The sequence below is a fragment of the Chiloscyllium plagiosum genome, chromosome 25 (genome assembly GCF_004010195.1).
Source record: "Chiloscyllium plagiosum isolate BGI_BamShark_2017 chromosome 25, ASM401019v2, whole genome shotgun sequence".
Taxonomy (NCBI): domain Eukaryota; kingdom Metazoa; phylum Chordata; class Chondrichthyes; order Orectolobiformes; family Hemiscylliidae; genus Chiloscyllium; species Chiloscyllium plagiosum.
In genome coordinates this window covers 16,533,719-16,554,843 of record NC_057734.1, presented here as the reverse complement: position 1 = coordinate 16,554,843, position 21,125 = coordinate 16,533,719, and the positions used below count along the sequence as shown (strand labels likewise).

The following is a 21,125-nucleotide window of genomic DNA, read 5'->3' as shown; positions in this document are numbered from 1 at the left end:
ATCTCGTCATAGGATAGTCATAGTTAAAAATCACACAACAACTGCTCCTTCATCAGGTGGTTGTGGGACAGGATCATGAGACACAGGATTTATAGCAAAAGATTACAGTGTCATGCAACTGAAATGATATACAGAGGAACCTCCATTATCCAAATTAGATTACTTACAGTGTGGAAACAGGCCCTTCGGCCCAACAAGTCCACACCGACCCGTCGAAGCGCAACCCACCCAGACCAATTCCCCTACATTTACCCCTTCACCTAACACTACAGGCAATTTAGCATGGCCAATTCACCTAATCTGCACATTTTTGGACTATGGGAGGAAACCGGAGCACCGGGAGGAAACCCATGCAGTCACGGGGAGAATGTGCAAACTCCACACAGAGAGTCGCCGGAGGCGGGAATTGAACCCAGGTCTCTGGCGCTGTGAGGCAGCAGTGCTAACCACTGTGCCACTGTGCCGCCCAAAATAAAAGCAAATTACTGCAGATGCTGGAATCTGAAACTGAAAGAGAAAATGCTGGAAAATCTCAGCAGGTCTGGCAGCATCTGTAAGGAGAGAAAAGAGCTGACGTTTCGAGTCTAACTGACCCTTTGTCAAAGCACGGGCGGGGAGTAATTTGTTCAGATAATTGAATGTTCGGATAACACAGTTCAGTCAAGCATTGGGACCTTGCAATCTTGTTCAGATAATCCAAAATTTGGATAATTGACTTTCGGATAATTCAAGATTCCTCTGTATTGAACAACCCTAGATTGCTGTTAAGTCTTTCATCTTTTAGAATGGGTTGCAGGTTTCAGTTAATTAATATGTAAATCCCAGAACTTCTTTTAAGTCACATTCTTGAGATGACAAGGTTTTATAAAAAAGGCAAAGCAGTAGACAAAGCATTAAAGGTTTGAGGTTACAGTCTGTCTGTAACCCAATCTTGGGTTCATATCGCACTACAGGTAACCTCACCACATTATACACTCTCACATACACATACACTCTTACATACTCACACACTTATGCAGACCCTCTCTCATACTCACAGGCTTATACTCCATCACACTCACACTTTACCAAGCATGCACACATGCAAACACGCACTCTATCATGCGCACTCTCACTCTCTCTCTCTCTCTCTCACATGCACATACACACATATATAAGTGTATGGGGTGAATTTGCATTTGCAGATACATTCTATTTTGATTAAAAAGTGCACAGCCTGCAGGCAGTCAATCCATGTAATATTTTATAAATTCCTACCTTGGAAATAGAACCAGTCTGATTCAAGATTGGGATACAGACGGACTCTAACCTCACGTCTTTAATGCATTGGCTGAGCAGTCACCTTTTTAAAAAAGCCTGACGTTATCTTGAGAATGTGACTCAAAAGATGTTTTGCAATTTACATAATAATGAACCTAAACCTGCAACCCATTCTAAAAGATGAAAGACTTAACAGCAACCTCGGTTTGTTCAATATATCATTTCAGATGCAGGACACTGTAATCTTTTGCTAAAAGTTCTGTTTTATAATCCTGTCCCACAGCTACCTGATTAAGGAGCAGCGCTCCAAAAGCTAGTGCTTCCAAATAAACCTGTTGCACGATAACCTGGTGTTGCCTGATTTTTAACTTTCCTGATGAAGGGCATTGGCTCAAATGTTGACTCTCCTGCTCCTCGGATGTTGCCTGACTAACTGTGCTTTTCCAGCACTACATTTTTGACTCTGATCTCCAGAATCTGCAGTCCTCACTTTCTCCTCATTTTTAACTTTGTCAACCCCAGTCCAACACCAGCTCCTCCACATCATAGGATAATCATGCCATTCCAGGCAAGTCTGATGAACTTTGTCAATAGCAATAACATCAATCCTAAGCAAAGCGACCAAAATTGCAAACATTACTCCAGACAGGATCTAGTCATGATTCTGTAGAACTAAAGCAAGACTTTGCTCCTCCTGTAATTAAATCCTGTTGTGAGAAAACTTAACACACCCTTTTATACTGGAATGCCCTTTCATATATTTTCCCAATTCACCTTAGGCAATTTGCCCCTCATAGCATCAAAATTTCCTTTGCTCAAAATTGGCCTCCTGACTACAGATTGAACTACCTTATTTTCAGACAATGTAAACTTCTGCCATGTTATCGTCACACATCCCTGAAGGGTCTTTTACAACAAGATTATTGATTTGTCTTTTCTCATTACACAAGATCTAAAAAAGTCAGTTCCTCAACATTTTGCTCTCGAAAACCATCCCTAACACACTCCAGAAACTCATCCTGCACCACTTTAGTACTCGTTCACTCTTTCCGGATGATAATATAATTAGACTTGCAGATTAAAGTCGCCCATGATTCCTGTATTATCCCAGGCAACAGAATCTTTTAATTTCCTGATTATTACTATGCTCTCTCTATTGTGACATAGAAACAAATCCACTCAAATTCCACATTTATTCTTCTGATTTGATATCCTCCCTTAAAGTCTTGATTCCATCCCGTATTATCAGTACAACACCACCTCCGTTGTCTCTTATCCCAAGATTCCTACATGTTGAATATACTTGACTATATAGTTCCCAGTCTTGGTCACCCGTTGTTTTTGTACTGACAATTAGATCATTCCCATGTACCTCCATTTTTTGGCCTTAAATCATTTTTGTTGTCATGAAAGCTGTGTACTTTCATATAAAGTCCCCTTAATTTTGTCTTTTTGTCATTGTTCTGCATTGAGCTTAGTTGATGCTTTCTGTTGATTTGCCTGCTTTCTCATTTTACTTGACCTTTAACCTTCCTGTTACCTATACTTGTTTCCAATTTGAGTTACCAGTCAGGTTACCATTCCTCCTGACAGCTGTTTTTTAACATTTTTTTTGTTCATTTGTGCGACTTGGGTGTTGCTGACTGGCCAACATTGATAGCCTATCCCTATTTGCCCTTCAGAAGGTAGTGATGAGCTGCCTTCTTGAATCGTTGCAGCCCACTTGCTGTGGGTTGATCCAAAATGCTGGTAGAGAGGTAGAGCTCTGTGCTACTATCACTGAACTATTAATCCAGAAACCCACAATGATGTTCTGGGGACCTGGGATCGAATCCTGCTCCAGCAGATGCTGAAATTTCAATTTAATTTTTAAAATTCTGGAATTAAGAGCTGACTGATGACCACGAAACCATTGTCAATTGGTGGAAAAACCCATCTGGTTCACTAATGTCTTTTAGGGAAGGAAGTCTGCCATCCTTACCTGGTCTGGCCTGCATGTAACTCCTGGGCCAAAGCAAACTGCCCTCTGAATTAGCCCAGCAAACCACTCAGTTGTATCAATCGCTCGAAAGTCACAACAAACTTTAAACTCAGTCCAACAGGACTCGCTAATTTCCATGTGATGCTCAGTCCTGCTCCCATGAAATGTAATACATTCAGTCTGTACCAGGTCTTATCAGCCACTCTCTCCTATAGTAATTAGATTTGATTCCCTACAGTGTGGAAACAGGCCTTTTTTTCCCAACAAGTTCACACCAACCCTCCGAAGAGTAACCCACACAGACCCATTCCTCTACATTTACCCCTAACTGACGTACCTAACACTATCAGCAATTTAGCATGGTCAATTCACCTGACCTTGCAGATGTTTGGATTGTGGGAGGAAACCCACGCAGACACAGGGACAATTTACAAACTCCATACAGACCGTCACCCGAGGTTGGAATCGAACCTGGGTCCCTGGTGCTGTGAGGCAGCAGTGCTAACCACTGAGGCACCTTGCTGCCACTTCTTCAACCATGTGTTCAATCGATCAGTCCTCTTATTCCTATTTTCACTAACACATGATACTATGAGTAATTCTGAGATTATGCTGTTGAGATTCTGCTTTGTAATTTCCTTCCCAACTGTATAACGTTCTCATTGTGGAAAGCTGAATTCCCCTTGCCTCTTTGCCCCTTCTTATGCTGTTTTACAACTCCTGCTCTCCAAGAGGCTGACACAAGTTCAATAAAGAAAGGAACCCCTCCATCTCCATCACACAACCTCCCTTATACACCTAACTCTCAGGTTTACACTTTGTTTCAGCTTCCAGTCTTCAGCCAATTCAATCCATCTTATGTGATATCAAGAAACGGATGAAGACACTCTATATTGCAAAGGCAAGGAGCTATCACAACATTTTGGCAAGATTACTGAAGAGGTGTGCTCCAAAGCTAGCCGTGTCCTTAACCAAGCTGCTCCAGTAAAATGCAACAGCTGCATCTACCCAATAATGAGGACAATTGCTCAGATAAGTTCTGAACACAAACAGCAGAAAAAATACCAACGTGGCTAATTAGTTCCCCATCAGTCTACTCTTGATCATCAGCAAAGTGATGGATGGAATCACTGATGTGCTGAACACAGGGGATGAGTGGATAGGCCAAGATGGAACCCAGAGAGAGACAGAATAACAGTCAAGCAGACAAAGAGATGGATGATAGCATGCCAGGGAGAAAGGAAAACTGATAACAGGGGCCATAAGTTTAAAAAACTGTTTGGTTCATCTTGAGAATGTGTTCATAACAGCAGGGTGCAGGAGGGACAGTGAATCCTACCGTGAGGATACAGAGTTAAGGCATGAAGGTAGCGACTACTCAAAAATATTGAAAATCAAAGTTCTTTTAAGTATTGCAAATAATATTTATCCCCCCACCAAACCAAATTAATAGCTTTTTATTTGATCAACTGTTTTTCATGTGCATGAACTAGCTGTCAGCTGTCAACACAATGTCACTGACTACAGGTCCAAAAGAAATGTGTTGATTCTGGAAGCCAAAAAATATAAAAGATGCTACATAGATGTAAATTCTTTGTTCCAAATTGTTGAGAGATGTGACATCCCAAGCTTTCATACATGCTGAAGAGAAATGCTGCTGTGTTTCTCAAAGGTTGATACGCTCAAATGATACACTGCACAAGACTTCTAATTAGCTAGACATTGTTGCTGTCATTTATGTTAGCTTAGAAGTATAATCTCTCTCTTCCTCTCACTACATTGTATCCAGGATTGTACTCTCCTGAGATATAGACATTTAGGGCTGGGCAGGCGAGGCTTCTATCCTTTGAATACATTTTTGAAAATTAGATTGCTTTGTTTTCACTGAAGGATTTGTTAGGGGTGTGAAAGGTGAGGTGGGGGCAGAAATTAGACAATGGGTAATAAGAGTTCCCAGGAAACTATATCCCATAATCTTCAGAGATCAAGCAATAGATTGGCAATTGATTTTCTTAGGTAAAGAAAAATCTGTTTAAAGATGCTGATCTATTGGTGATTTAATTAGGTTATTCTTGCTGGCTGATGTTTCCTCGATCACTTTCCAACTGAACTCACCAGATAAGTTATCACGAGCAGAAACTCCATCCCCCCCCACCCCAGCCTCAAGGCACAATGACTAATTGCACTAACCACTACCCAGGCAACTGATTCAGCACAAATAATAAAGTAACTTTGAATCATTTAGATCTGTCAAATCCATTTTCACATTAAGTAGTGGATTTAGTCCTCTTTCTTTAAGGTCTGGAATAAACACTATTCATATGGAAAGACTAGCATTTATGTAACATCTTTGTGACCTCAGGATGTCCCAAAGCCCTTCACAGCTAACAACGTAATTTTTTTTGAACAGTAGTCACTATTGTAATATAGGACATATGACAGCTAGTTTGCACACAGCAATGTGAAAACGACCAAATTGTTTATTTTTAGTGATGTCAATCAACAGATAAATATTTAACAGAACATCAGGAGATAACTTTACTGCTCATCCTTAAAATAGTGCATTGCACCTAATTTAACATCTCTAGAAGATAGCACATCTGAAAATGCACCACTCTCTGGGTAGCTCAGTCAGTAGACCATCACTTTTAACCTGAGGGTCCAGGGTTTAACTCCCTGTTCAGGCATGCCCTTTCAAACTCTCTCAGGAACACACTGGGATCTGGAATGAAACTTGAGCCCATTGCTCCTAACAAGGGCCAACATTATACTATTAAAAATCACATAACACCAGATTATAGCCCAACAGGTTTTTTTGGAAGTACTAGCTTTCGGAGCGCTGCTCCTTCATCAGCAGCGCTCCGAAAGCTAGTGCTTCCAATTAAACTTGTTGGACTATAACCTCGTGTTGTGTGAATTTTAACTTTGTATACCCCAGTCCAACACTGCCATCTCCAAATCACAACATTATACCAACTCAGCCACAATTTACACCACGTCATCAAATATCTCTCTTACCTAAACTAGTAGACTTGCTCTTCTAACAATGACGGCTTTTTGTGATCCTAACTTCAATTAACACTTCCAATCTGGTGTTCAAATTTATTACCGATATACTGTATGGAAACTGCAAGATCTATTATTTAAATTACAGTTTTTGATCATTCATGAAGCAACAAACATCCCAGGCATGAGAAATTAAAGTGTAACAATTGTTCAGTATGCTGAATTACTAAGCAATTGGTTATATCTGCACCAGCCCATCCTTCAAGGCTCAGGAATTGAACTTTTAATCGGATCCAGTAATCAGTCATCAAGTAGATCTTCCACTTTAACCAGAATATTAATAGAAACACTTTTAATCTAAGTGAGCAATGCTGCAGAAATCTCCATAGATTGCTACTGATTGCTGTTGTTAAGATTCTTTGTTCTGTTGATATTTTTTTCGTGACCGAATAATGGGTTTCACATGAGTCCACACTTTAAATAAAACTCTTTGTTTAGTGTTAGGCAGCATCAATGTCTCTCCACCAAACTAAAGACTTTTGTTTTAATCATGCAGGACGAGGTTTACTTTGGAATAGCAGTCAAATGAAAAGCAAAATCTTTGTTGAAATGAGTGGAAGTCATTACCTCATCTGTTTGATCTTCAATTTCTTTTCCTAGGCTCTCCCTCCCGCCATGTTCTTGAGGGTTTTGCAAGATCGATTGTTCTGGAGATGAAGAGGCAGTCATATCCATCTGCTTCTCACGATGACCTTCATCGCCAATGACTCGACTCTCAAACCTGTTGGGATGTTTGTTTAGGACATCAAACAACTTTACATGCTTTTAAACTTGAAAAAAATTAACTTTGACAAAATAGCCTTTTAAATATAAAGCACAACGGGCAATAAAAAGGAGACATCTTTTTCCTGATTGGCGAAAATAGCTAACTCAGTAATGTTGTGAAATATTTTCGTAAATCTGGATCAAGTGTTTTAGCTTGTCTGCATTATCATGGACATATAAATGATCACACGGTCTCCTTTTCACTAACTCTGTTCACTGGCTCAGTGGTTAGCACTGCTGCCGCATAGCATTAGGGTCCTGGGTTCGTTTCCACCCTCAGGCGACTGTCTGTGTGGAGTTTGTACATTCTCTCTGTGTCTGCGTGGGTTTCCTCTGGATGCTTCAGTTTCCTCCCACAGTCCAAAGGTCTGCAGGTTAGATGGATTGGCTGTGCTAAACTATGTGTGTGGATCAGCTATGGGAATTGCAGGGTTATGCAGTCGGGAGTTGGGTCTGGGTGGGATGCTCTTCAGCAGGTCGGTGTGATTCAATGGGCTAAATGGCCTGTTTCCACACTGTAGGGATTCAATGGTTCATTGATAGGTGAAAGTGCTGGCCATGGAACAGAATAGCATGCACTTGCTGGGATTTCCCAATACTGTGAAGTCCTAGTGTTAGATGTACTATTATAACAAAAGGCAGTGAGTAAATTATTGTTTAGTCACCAAAGAGCCATACTCATACGCCTTGAAGTCACATTAACGAAAATTGATGAAAAAGCTGAGATACTGGAAACTATAACTGCATTTTGCTATCTGAGCTCTAGATGGCTCCCTGATATAATTCAGCACATCACAGCAATTATAGAGTCATGGAGATGTACAGCACGGAAACAGACCTTTAAGTCCAGCTCATCTATGCTGACCAGATATCCTAATCTGATCAAATCCCACTTGTCAGCACTTAGCCCATATCTCTCAACTCATCCTATTCATATACCCATCCAGATGCCTTCTAAATGCTGTAATTGTAGCAGCCTCCACCACCACCTCTGGCAGCTCATTCCAACACCCTCTGCATGAAGAAGTTTTCCTTCAGGTCCCTTGCACATCTTTCCCCCTAATCTATGCCCTTTAGCTCTGGACTCTGCCACCCAGAGAAAAGACCTTGTCTATTTATCCTATCCATGACCTTCATGATTTTATAAACCTCTATAAGGTCACCTCTCAGCCTTCAATGGTCCAGAGGAAACAGCCCCAGCCTGTTCAGCCTCTCCCTACAGCTCAAATCCTCCAACTCTGGAAACAGCCTTGTAAATCTTTTCTGAACCCTTTCACAGCATCTTTCCAGAATTGCATGCAACATTGGCCTAACCAATGTCTTGTACAGCTGCAACATGACCTCCCAACTCCTATACTCAATACTCTGGCCAATAAAGGAAAGCATACCAAACGCCTTTTTCACTGTCCTATCTACCTGCGACTTTACTTTCAAGGAACTACGAACCTGCACGCCAAGGTCTCTTTGTTTAGCATACACCATTAAGTGTATGAGTTTTGCTCCGATTTTCTTTTCCAAAATGCAAGCATCTCATATTTATCGAAATTAAACTCCACCTGCCACTCCTCAGTCCACTGGCCCATCCGATCAAGATCCAGTTGAACTGGTATCTTTCTTTGCTGTCCACTTCACCTCCAATTTTGATGTCATCTGCAAACTTACTAACTATACCTCCTATGTTCACATCCAAATTATATAAATGTTGAAAAGTAGTGGACCTAGCACTGATCCTTGTGGCCACACCACTGGTCACAAGCCTCCAATCTGAATAGCAACCCTCCACCAGCATAGTCTGCCTAATAGATTCAGATAAATTTATTCTCTTGAGTTGTTTTTGTTTTTCATGATAGGAATTGTTGAGTTATCAACACAACAATTTGAGTGGTTATCGGTCATAACATTAACTGGGCACATGATAAAACAAGTGAAAATGACCACTTGGAACTTTAAAAAAACATATACTTAACATCAAACACTTAAAAGATTTTAAGCTCCACAAACCTTTTGGTTATATCTGAAGACAGAGGTCTTGGCTTAAATGATTGTCTTTGGGAACCCTGGAGTTGGTCCTGTTTGGATTCATTGTTCTCTGAGGTGAAGTTTTGGATTCGCTGTCTGACAGGAACATCTATCTTTTCTATCTCAGTGGTAGACTGCAGACAGTCTGTTTTTGCTGTGTTCCCACCAGCAGAATCTAAGAGGAGATTTATGCACCTTTTAATTATCCCACCAGAAATTTTACTTCCTCGATCATCTGAGCCCAAAGGTGATATTTCATCTTTTGAAGTTTGTTTCAGATCAGAACATTCTTTATTCAACTCCTTATCTTTCCATGTTGTAAATTGCTCATGGTCAGGTTCTAACTTCTCCTTGTCAGTTTTTAATGAGGTAGTAAATATTTTTCCTTCCTTTTCCTCTTGCTCCTGACCCACAGTGATGTCAGTAGGGTCACTTTCCCATGCAATCTTTCTTTCCACGGAAGTAACTTTCTCTTTGCTGTTCCTGTCACACAAAGGGAGTGCCTTGATATTTTTTTCACTCATATCCATCTTTGGGCTTTTATCAAACTTGTTTTTCGCCAGAAGAGTGCAGCTATTTGCCTTGTCCTCATGGTCATTTGGAGAAGCTGAAGCCTGGCACTTTTCCGCCACTGTTGCTGACTCTTCCTGTTCAACTCCTGCACAATGGCTGGTATCTGAGGCGACAGCACTATTAGCTTTAATAATGGGGACATTTTCTTTCATGTCCACCGATGGGGGACTATTTCTCTTGTGAGCCAAGGTTTCAAATCTGGCCGTGAGGCCCATTGACAGAGGCCTGGGCTTTTTAAGCCAAGGTTTTTCAACACTAAAAGGCTTTTCATCTTGTTTTATGGCGCTGTCTGATTTCTGGTCATCTGTGGTTTCTGGAAGCCAAGTAGAAAATAGTCCAGGTTTCTTTAAATGGAGCCTGGGTGAAGATGGGTTTTCAGTATTATCCTTTTCTTTGTCCATTCTGTCTTTCCCTTCCTCTGTAACCTGGTCCCATTTCCCTAAACATCCCAATGAAGTAGCTCTCGAGAGTGAGGCAGGTTTTGGTGTATCAAATCCTTGTGTGGCACTTGGGCTATACTTCCTGGAGCGAATGGATGACTTTGATACCTTAAAAGGCTGTGGTGTACTTTGTGAATCTTGATCCTGACTACTGTCTCTGCACATCTCAGCATCATTAATGCGTTCACTGGATTTCTTTGATTTTAACTTCTGCACAGAAGTATCTAAAATGACAACTGTCGTTGGTTTTGTTTCAGAACATTCACTCTTTTCTTCTGCCGATTTTTCCGAATTTGAGGTGGCGGTCGAAGAAGAAACCGCCATGTTGTTAGTTTTTGGTGTTGCTGTTGAAGTTAAGTTGGGCATCGTATCGCCATCCTGGAAATTGGATGCCCTCAGCCAACTTTTATTGTCAGACCCCACTGAAGATTTTTGCGTAAAGGAAGATGATGCTGACAACACAGTTCCACTCGCTGCATGTTTTGCCTCTGTGTTCCTGAAGCTTACTTTTACATTATCTGTATCTGCAGCCAGTTTCCCTGATGACGTTAACGCAGAAGTAACACTTAAAGGCTTAGGAGGTGTGAGAGGTGCCTGTGCGGTCCCTAGTGATGTGTATGGCACTGCTGACTTTTCCAATGAGAATGGTTTTGCAGTAAGCCTTGGTTTTGGTCCTGCTACAGGTTTGGTTACTGAACCCAAATTATAATTCAGTTTGCCATCATTACCAAATAAATGTGGAGAAACTGGAGTCACAGGTTCAAGGGTTTTATTGCTTGCATCTGAAAGGGGGCTCAAATGAGTCCAGGGAGACTTTGTATCATTTACAATTTCATTCACATCACTCAATGTATTCTTTGGGGTTGTGGCAGGTTTCCCTTCCACCCATGTTGCCATGGCAGTCTCTATTTCAGTCATTCACTGTGCTGCATGGCTTAACACTGAAGAGTCAAGTCCTGCAAAAACAGAGAGAGAGAGAGAGAGAGAGAAGGTAAATTGCTTGTGGATCAATAAGGTGGTTTCTAATGATCGCTGTTGTGGACCAGACCAGATTCCTCAAAACATATCAAGAAAGTAGCCCAGACCCGAACTTTGTTCATTGTTTTAAGCTGGTGTAAAGTGGATATTCCAGGAGAGATGTTACTGGTCAAACCATGTAGTTTTAAACAAACCAATATTTATTTACAAGATTACCTAATGAAACACAAACAAAAGAGAACAGAATACATAATAATGTAATCTCTCTGAAAACCCAACAGATCATCCCAACTTAATGATGCTGTTCCAATACTTGCAACAATCCATATAAACACCCCTTGGCACAAAAAGTAAAATTCAACACAGGATTGTCCATAAGAGAAGTCAGAGAGAGATCAGCATGGACCTGCTTCTTTGGGTCCAGCAGCTTTCTCAACTTTACTGCTAAAAAACAAACTAAACCAAACCACAGAAAAGCTGAGCTGGGAGAACTGGCCACCCAGTCTTTTCTTCATTTTTTTTTTAAAACGTAAAAGCCTTTTGCCTGAGACAGTATCTATTAGCTATCATCAAACTGGCCTTAAAACCCTTCAACTTAGACTTTTCGGAGTCTGTGTCATCTACAACCTCTCTGAAAAAAAAACAAGGTCAATGTAACCTTGTTATAGGAGCAGCATCGTCACATGACATATCAATAGTTAGTCAAAATGAATATTCAAACATTCATGTGTTCCTAGGTTCAGTTTTCAAACAGTTGTGCAAGGTTAGAAAAAAAATGAGCTGAAAATGTGTTGCTGGAAAAGCGCAGCAGGTCAGGCAGCATCCAAGGAACAGGAGAATCGACGTTTTGGGCATAAGCCCATAGGTCCAAAACGTCAATCCTCCTGTTCCTTGGATGCTGCCTGACCTGCTGTGCTTTTCCAGCAACACATTTTCAGCTCTGATCTCCAGCATCTGCAGTCCTCACTTTCTCCTAGAAAAAAAATGAGTACTGGTTCATAGTAATGTTCTGCCTGAGATATCTGCTTTTGGCTCAACTCCTGTGTAACTGCTCAGGAGTAGTCAAATTCAGGCAACAGGAGGTGTTGGTAGCTTTTGTTCTGTTGTAACCCAACCGATTCACATTAAGAATTACTAAAGATTTGCTCATCTACGGCAAATTTGTGGTGATGACAATATCATGAATGATTTTACTGCAAGCAAATGATATCTGAATAAGAATTCACCTTCCAGAAGTAATACAAATAAATCAAAATAATCCATTAATGATTCAAGCATAGGACTGTAAAGGAATCCAAAATCATTTTTTTATTCACTGTCATGTGTGGATTTCAACGAGAAAGCGAAAAGGTTCTCCTGAATCATAGAAATACAGGAAAAGTTTCACTGTAGGGTAAGGTACTTTCATTCCTTAATCTAGTGATGGAAAATTTTATCAATGACTATTTTAATCCACAATTTATTGACAGGTACACTCATGTCTAGGATATAAATGGTGACGTTTCGTTGTCTGTGTATATCTTGATTTAACTGTAACTTCAAACAAAAAATCCCCATAAAGCAGGAGAAACTCCTGGGCTTGAAAAGAGGTGGCTGCAAAGGTAATCGATGCACCGGTTTCAATTTTTCAAAACTTCCTTGATTCTGGCAAGGTCCCATCTGATTGGAGAAATGGCAAAGACTAGGACAAAGTTCAAAGGGGACAAAGTTCAAAGTTCAAGCGTTTCTCATTTAAGACTGAGCCAAGGAGGTTTTATTTCCCCTCAGAGGGTCATTATTTTGTGGAATTCTTTTTCCCAGAGAACATTGGAGGCAAGATTGTGGAGTATTTTTGAGGCTGGGTTATATAGATTCTTGATCAACAAGGCAGTCTAAGGTTATAGGCAAGGAGAAGGCAGTAGAGGTTAGGCCACAATCAGGTCAGCCATAATCTTATCTAATGGTGGAGCAAGCTGAATAGCCTATTCCTACTCCTAGTTCATATCTGCATACGTCCTCATTAGTGCATGCAAGGTTTAATCTCTACAAGCAGCCAGAATTCACTCATTTAATCATTGAAACATGTATATAATAAGCTACTTAAACACAAGAAAGTCTCACAGTTGATTTTGTCCTTTCTTGACACTCACCCTTTCCCTCCCCCCCAAGCAGGTATCTTTGGTTAAGGATTATGAGTGAAAACACTGGTTAATGTCTTTCCGTCCTCCTTAGCCCTCCAATATTGAAGCCAATTATCATGACTCAGCTGCTGCTTCACCCAAGATCAGTCAATAAAGTACTGATGAGGAACTGAACCAGGTAGATAATTCTCAGTTTGTAGAGTTGGGAGTCCTACGCAGCTGGGAGCTGTGTTTTTTACCCACTCATCCCTCGGGAAACTTCATTAAGGGTTGACTCCCTGTGCTACTCCTCCAATGCTAAATATGGCCATTATATCCATGTCTGACCCAAAATTGCCAACTTGGTCACCCTGTCATCATGTTCAGTTGGTGGTTTCCATATTACAAATGTGTACTTACCACCACAGGGATGACATAAGAATTTGCACGCACACTGAAATTCAACTTGAACTATTGATAATCAGAAATTATCTGCAACACCTGAATAGATTGAACACAAGACAGCATTGAAAGGGTCAAAGTGAGAAAAAAAGAACTGCAAATTGTTGGAGAAACTCAGCAGGTCTGGCACACCTGTGGAGAGAAAGCAGAGTTAACGTATTAAATCCAGCGACCCTTCCTCAGGACTGAACTAACTTCAGAAGGATCGGAAACGGTAACTCTGCTTTTTCTCCTCAGATGCTGCCTGACGTGGCGAGTTTCCCCAGCAATTTCGGTTTTTGTTTCAAAGTGAGAAAAGCTTTACACTGATACAAAGTTGACAAATTAACTGCCATACCTCAGAAAAGAATCCTCCTTCACGTCTACACTTCACTCCCCCACCATCTCACCTACCTTGGGCACAGACAGTACAGGCTCTGTCAACTTACCAAATTAATTCAGCTTTCTTTCTCACACCTCAGCAAGGAGTTTACTATTCTCATTTTAAACAGTCCAACCTCATGTACAATACAGCTGTTCTTGGTTTTAGTTACTCAGATCCCTTGCCAAATGACAAATTTAAACTGTTAAATGCAAGTTTCACACAAACCATTGCTTTTTTTCTCTCTACAGATTTTTCAGTAATGATGTGTTAAATTCCAATTCTCCCCCAACCCTTACCTCCTGCAATTTCTTCCTTCTTTGTGCTTTCATGCTGTTATATTGGGCACATAGTCTGCTCCACTGGAAGGTGCAATGGGCTGTACTGGACACTGCAAGGCCCAAGGGCCTGAGTTATAAAAGAGCAAACACAGATTTACAGCTTTTCCTTCACTATTTAATCATGACTAATAAATATTTAATTGGAATAGAGGTTTGTAAACACCAATAATTCAATGATAACATTTCATTGAACTGCGTAAAGAAATGCTTCAGGGGTGACACTCATAAAAGCTTCCTTGCATTATCCAAAAATGGAGAAAAATATCAAAAAAATTCCATTTAGCAACAAAGTGATTGTACTACTTCAGTTTCAGAGAGGAAATTGTAACAACATTGGATATAGGAGCAGAATCACAGAAGTGTTAACAGCTCATTAAATGAACATCAATACCTAATTCCAATCTTCTTTATCCCCCAAACATTTGCACATTATTTTTATACAAATAATCATCCACTGTTCTCTTGAATGCCTATGTCCAGAACACTGCAGCCAGCACATTGCATACTTTAACTACTGAGTGAAAAAGTTATTCCCCACTTCCCTCTTGCATCTTGTGTAGATCACCTTACATCTACACCTTCTTGTTCCTGTTCCTTTTACAAGTGGGAGTAATTTTTATCTAAGTATCTATCGAGCATCATTTTGAAAACCTCTATTTGCTCTCCTCTTAGCCTTCTCTGTAAGAAGAACTGTCTCAAGTTTTTTCAATCCATTCTCCAGACTGAAATCATCCTCAGAAACCACTTCTGCATTCTCTCTAATGCATTCACACTCTTCCTATAATGTAACACTCAGAACTGTACACAATATGAACTCCAGAGACTTAACTGCTCATCTCAACTTGCCCAAATTACAGTGAAGCATCTCTGCAGCCACTTCACAACTCACCTTCCCACCCAGCTCAAGGTCATCTGCAAACTTGGAGATATTAAATTTAGTTCCCTTGTTTAAATCATTAATATATATTGTGAAGATACTCAATGACTGAGCCACCATAAACTCAGGAGCAGAGCATGCCAAAGGTTCACCACCTTCTGAATAGGAACATAGGAAGCATGTATTGATAATTGAAGATACCTCTTAAAAAACTGTAAATGCAAAAAATGAGCAGAGCTTGTGTAAATTGGAGTTCATATTCATTATCTATCCCCTATGGTTTCTTGACTCCTTGTTATTAATCACACATAATGAAAAAATGTCTAAATTTAAAATGGCAAAGAAATATTTTAAAGCTGACACATGTGGAACTATAGATAACTTTGTTAAGTATTGACAACATTAACAGTGACTCTGATAGCTGTGGGAGTGGGTTACATTGATAATTTGCTGGTTAGACTAATCCCTGGATTCAAAAGCTTTTAAGTGTGGTCACTCCTAAACACCAATATTCTGATTTTTATAGTCAGATACAGTTTTCATGAGTCTATAAATAGACTATTGGATTAGCCCTTGAATCTAGCTCTAATATCAGCCTGACCATATAGAAGCTGCTTGGTTCTGATTCCCAGACCTACCCTGCAATCACTAAACATTGTTTCTCTTAATCTTTTTCACATTTGTTTCTGTTAGCTGCTATTGTCCTTTCTCGCTGCGTGATGATGTTGCCACTTCAAGATGCCCATTCCTACATGGGCTGCAACATTTGTGGACATACAAGTCAGGCTCAAACACACAAAGAAAATGTCTCCAACAAATCTCAATTTTGACCACATAAAATAAATAACGCAATAGTGCCGTTCTTGCATAATTGGAAAATTGTACAATAGCTGCATCATTTAAACTGATGGGCCTGAATCATGCTATAGCCAGTACAGGTAAGGAAAGTTCGCATTTTACAAATAACGGTCTAAATTCTTAAATCATGTTAAAGCCAATTTGCATTGAAGAAACATGTGTTACAGCAGAATGACCTATACTGATGAGTGATACAGAGATCTCCAATTGAGTGATGCTCTTCCAGTCCTGCAAAATGGAAATCACCTTTTAAAAAGCCTACGTATAATAAAAGCTTGCCATCATGACATCTTTGAAGGCCGGTGCTCTTTGAAGGCAGTAAGAATCAAATCATGAGGTAAGTTAATAGATTCTCTGCAGGTAGAGTACTAGTAGCAGTGACCAGAACCATGAGTCACTACAGCATTGGAATGACTGGGCATGGCCGTCAGTGCAAAATAATCAGGGCAATTCAAATCTATAGTTTTCACTGTTACATAGCCAGCATTATGACACAGAGACAGTTTGTTAAAATTAAAACCCGCCCTGTTGAACCGTGTTTTATGACGTGTTGAGTTGCTATCTGAGCAATGACTCAGTTCCATATACACCTTTCTGAACTTTGCCCAAATAACCAAGTTCCACATCCTAGCCTTGACTTCCAATGTTGGCAGATAGCTTGAATACAAAAAGTCAGTCGAGACAAATGCTGACAAAGCTCTGTTTGAAATATTGTCTGAACTTCCTCAAAAAGATTCATATTTGTAAATAAGTTGAATAACACGTTCAACGCAACTTCAGTTTGAGACAGATATTGCTCTAATGTTTTGACCACTGATCCACTTAACTTTCCTTCCCAGTACATGGTCTGATTGCTCCCTATGTAGCACATTCTTGATTGCTGCACACCCACGAAGTTTACTGGAAATATTGATTCTAACCCTTTGAATTTTCATGTCTAAAATATTTGCCTGGATGAAACAGCTGTAGTTTTTTTCTGTTTCTTAGAGGCAGTTATTAACCTGTTCTCACTGTTTGGCAAACCACCCTTCATTACCTCCTGACGTTAGCTGTGCATTGTTGACTGAGTCCAAATGTCATCACACCCTTTGGTTAAAGTTCAGTAGAAACTAAATGAGAATCTGCTGGCAATTAATGGCCATCTCCCAACATGGCATGAAAATCTGCCTAGCACCAGCCATTTTGGGTGGGGTGAGTTTATTGATGGGTCAGTGGTAGATTGACTCTGCATTAATCATCTTTCCTATATTACAAGAGTGACTGTGCTACCAAAGTATATCATAGTTAAGTGCACTGGAAGATTCTGTATCAATACATGTCTTTCTTCTGAGTGGTCTTCTTGGGATTAATTCTCCAAATACCGACACAATGATCCTAAACTCAAGCTTTTATTTCAATCTGCCTCTCTGAAGTGAAAACTTTACCCCAGTGCCCTGAGTTAGAGGAAAGAATTATCCACCATTACTGCTGGCTATTTCGTTGTCAACAATTGACAACGGCAAGATTTTAAACAAACATTCTATGCTCAAAAAGGTTTACCGATTCTGTTTCATTTCCATGATGTATATCAGTAGCAAAACACTTGATATGATTGCAGTTCTCAGCTCTTAAAACTAGTTTACATTCTATCTTTTCCTGAATCTGAGTGCATGTTAACAAATCAAAGGAAGGAACTTGTATGGCATTCCTCATTTTAAACGGTGTGTGAGTGCACAGCCCACATAGGGGTATATTGATAAATAAGTCACAAACAAATCTGAAATGTTAATGCACAAGAGGTTCTCTTGTTTCAAGTGAAGAGGTAACAAGGGACGTCTGTAATGCAGAGACGAGAGCTGCTGGCATTGTTGTCGTCAGAGCGGAGGTTTGTGAAATTTATAAAGGCCTATGGTCAAACCAATATGGAAAAACTGTTACCGATTGCCAGAGATTGTGTGTGCGCGCGCGCTTGCGTGGAGTGAACAGTAGACAGCAATTATTTGCATACAATGAATTATAATTATCTGTTTATAAGCCTGATCGCAAAATAGAAACAGATATGACCCATCAGCAGAATCACAAATACATTGACTAAGACTGGTTAGTTGTATTATCATCTGCACTGCTGGAAGGTCTTGGTTATGTGCACGTGATACTAGTAACTAGTGATGGCTTATTGCAACTGGGCACAGGCTCCTTCTATTTACCTTTTCACGACATGTAACTTACAATGAAGAATGGTTATACAGGGAACCATCTGGGAAGTGTAGTCTATATCTACAGAGGAAGGGGATAAAATTAAAAACAAAAAAAAGTGCCGAAGTTTCCACACAAATTGCCTAGTTCCTCTCTCCACACACGCTGAGCATTTCCAGTGCTATTTATATATTTTTAAATTTCTAGATCTCGCAGTACTTTGCCCCGATTAGAAAAACCCTTCTGTTTCACGAAGCATCGTTAATGATTAATGACTCCCTCCAGGCTGTGCTGAACCCTCATTTAAAACATGCTGAAGACTATGTACAACACAGCAGAAAGAAAAAAAGCTGATCAAAAATACTGTCAGAGCGAACAAAGTGTTGCAGCTCCCGGTTTTGAACTGGCGTCTGAAGTGTGTCCTTTTAAAATGGGATACAGCACATGTTTCTAAACTAAAGGATTCAGGCTCTGCATTGCCTTATAACTTGGGAAATTGTACATATCGGCAGATGCAATTATTTTTATTTGAAAATACCTTCAAGCGAACGGGGCTGTGAAGGGGCTCCTTACCAAGATTTCCATTTTCAATCAGTCAACACTTGTGTCACAACATGCTGTACTTTTGGTTTCATCAAGTTGAATCAGTGATGTAAACCACATTAGGTACTAATGGAGAAAGTGTCCCGTTCATAAAATCTGCTCTGCTTGAAGCCTTCAGGCGTCCCTCTGATATTTACATCATGAATTTTGAAATAACAAAACATCTAATTTACATTCATATTAAATAAAATCGGAGTTTTCAGCTTCCTGCAACTCAGTTAAAAAGCAGTCAACAGCCCGTGGAAATGAACAGGAATTCTCTGAACAATAAGCAAATTACCGACAATATTTCTCAATTTCAACAGGGCTCCACTTACAGTGAACAACTGAGGAGGCAATGGTCCAGGAACCAAACAGACCAGTTTGGTGATAAAATACAGGCCATTGTGTCTGCACTTAGGGAAATGGGATCCACCTTCTCAAAACAAAAATGCACTGATCATTAGATTACTCTCTCCACACAACTGGCTGTCCTATTGTATAGAGCTGAAACCATACTATCTCTGTACCGTACTTTAGCAAAAGCTGCAAGGAAGACCCAGGCAGGTTGTACAAGTCGGCTAAATGCAAGAGCTGTTTAGATCCCCTGTCTGGGATGCAGTTTCAAAGACATTAGTGCATCTTCTGTACTTCAGCGATTCCTCATTTGCATTGTGCAGCTGACTTGAGGGTGCAGCATTGAGCCAGGTTCACCCTTCAACCTGAGGACATGGAGGTCAATTGCAGCACACAGCGTTGAAGAGACCAGGCATTAAATTGGTACCCCTCATATAACTCAGTACCTTCTATGTTCACATACATAGAGTGTCAGGGTTAGAACAAATAATGTGTAAAGGCGATCCATTACCTGCTGTGGTCCGACAGAACTTGTCATTATCTTAAATGAGCATTTTCTACAAATCATTCGTATAACTTTGCTCCAATTCCATTCACTAAACATTGCTCAACTGTGATGACTCTCATTTAATGAATAAACTAGCAGAATTAACAAAAATGCTAGAACAGCTCAAACTTGAACTGTGTCAACTGAGAGTTAAACTGAGAATGATTCCATTTGCTGATTCATATTGCTTCAGTTCGGAGGAATAGCTCACATCTTATTCTCGAGACCTTAGTTCATATTAGATTTTTTGGGCAAAATGGGGATCAGGTAGCCTGTTGATAAGTGACAGAATCAATTCAGATTTAATTGATTCAGAATTATTATTTAGCATCTTTATCAATCCCACTACCATCATCAAGCCTTACTGATATTCTGCATGCATATGTAATACTGGTTGGAAAAAGGATTTATAGTTTGTTTGGCAGTCACACGAGTAAATGATAGATAGTAGAAAATTTAATCTTTTTTGAAAGGAGAAACTTTCACTTCACAATGGATGTGAGTGAGTGTAATTTATACTGCATTACACATAAAGCCAGTTATAACCTTTACACCTTTGAAAACAGCACTAAAACCAGAGATTGTGTGTTACTGGGAGAAAGAAGGCAGGAGAATGGGATTGAGAAATGTACACAGATCAAATGGTGGAGCAGACTCAATGGGCCGAAAGGCCTAATTCTGCTACACCTTATGGTCTTCTGTAAGCTGTTCACATCATAATGACTGTAATAGGACAGTTGGAATTTAATATGGAATGTGAGCCCTGCTTCACCAAGTGCAGCTGAATTTGAAGCAGGGTAGATGATAAGGCCTGAAAATGTAATATCAAGGGGAAAGCTCCCCTTTGGTATGCACGGTCTCTCTGACCAGGGAACAAGCGACAGACTGACACAAGGCTGACTACCAACATCAAATGTGAATTCAGGATTTTGTATTTCTTCCATTGACTTTTACTTTCCCTTTTCCACCTCCTTAACCTTTCACTGACTTCTCCTCCGTCTCTGACAACCTCTCACTCACTCGTCCTCTGTCCTTACTCTGGGCAAGCATCCTTCTTGTTCTAAACGACTGCTGAGAGAAGAGTTAATGCGAATAAGTATGAAATGCTACTTTATGGGAATAAAAAATTGGAATGAGAGCACTGATTCGATGAAAAAAGTTTTAGAAATATGTGGATGGACAATACAAGCCAGAAGTTTAAATGTGTATTTTTTTTCAGAAAATGCAAGCTTGAATAGATAAAACTACAAGAGGCAAATGACATTTTAGGTTTTAGATACTGTATAGGGCATAGAGTACAAGAGTGAAAAGGTTACAGGGGTTCATGTGCACAAATTAGAGTTAAATCAGTCAGAACACAGTTTAGGATATTCCATTACAGAGA

General features: G+C 40.0%; 1 protein-coding gene across 4 annotated transcripts in view; it reads right to left on the bottom strand.

Annotated features, from left to right (window-relative positions):
- The window catches only part of LOC122562605, a 230,626-nt gene that overhangs the window by 150,430 nt on the left and 59,071 nt on the right, over window positions 1-21,125 (bottom strand). For all 4 annotated transcript variants that reach the window (XM_043715589.1, XM_043715587.1, XM_043715585.1 and 1 more), the window contains exons 2-3: window positions 9,074-11,060; window positions 6,875-7,028 (exon numbers count right to left, since the gene is read on the bottom strand). In XM_043715589.1, the coding sequence (XP_043571524.1) occupies window positions 6,875-7,028; window positions 9,074-11,022 (2,103 nt within the window). In that variant the 5' untranslated portion in view covers window positions 11,023-11,060. The remainder of the gene's footprint in view (window positions 1-6,874; window positions 7,029-9,073; window positions 11,061-21,125) is intronic.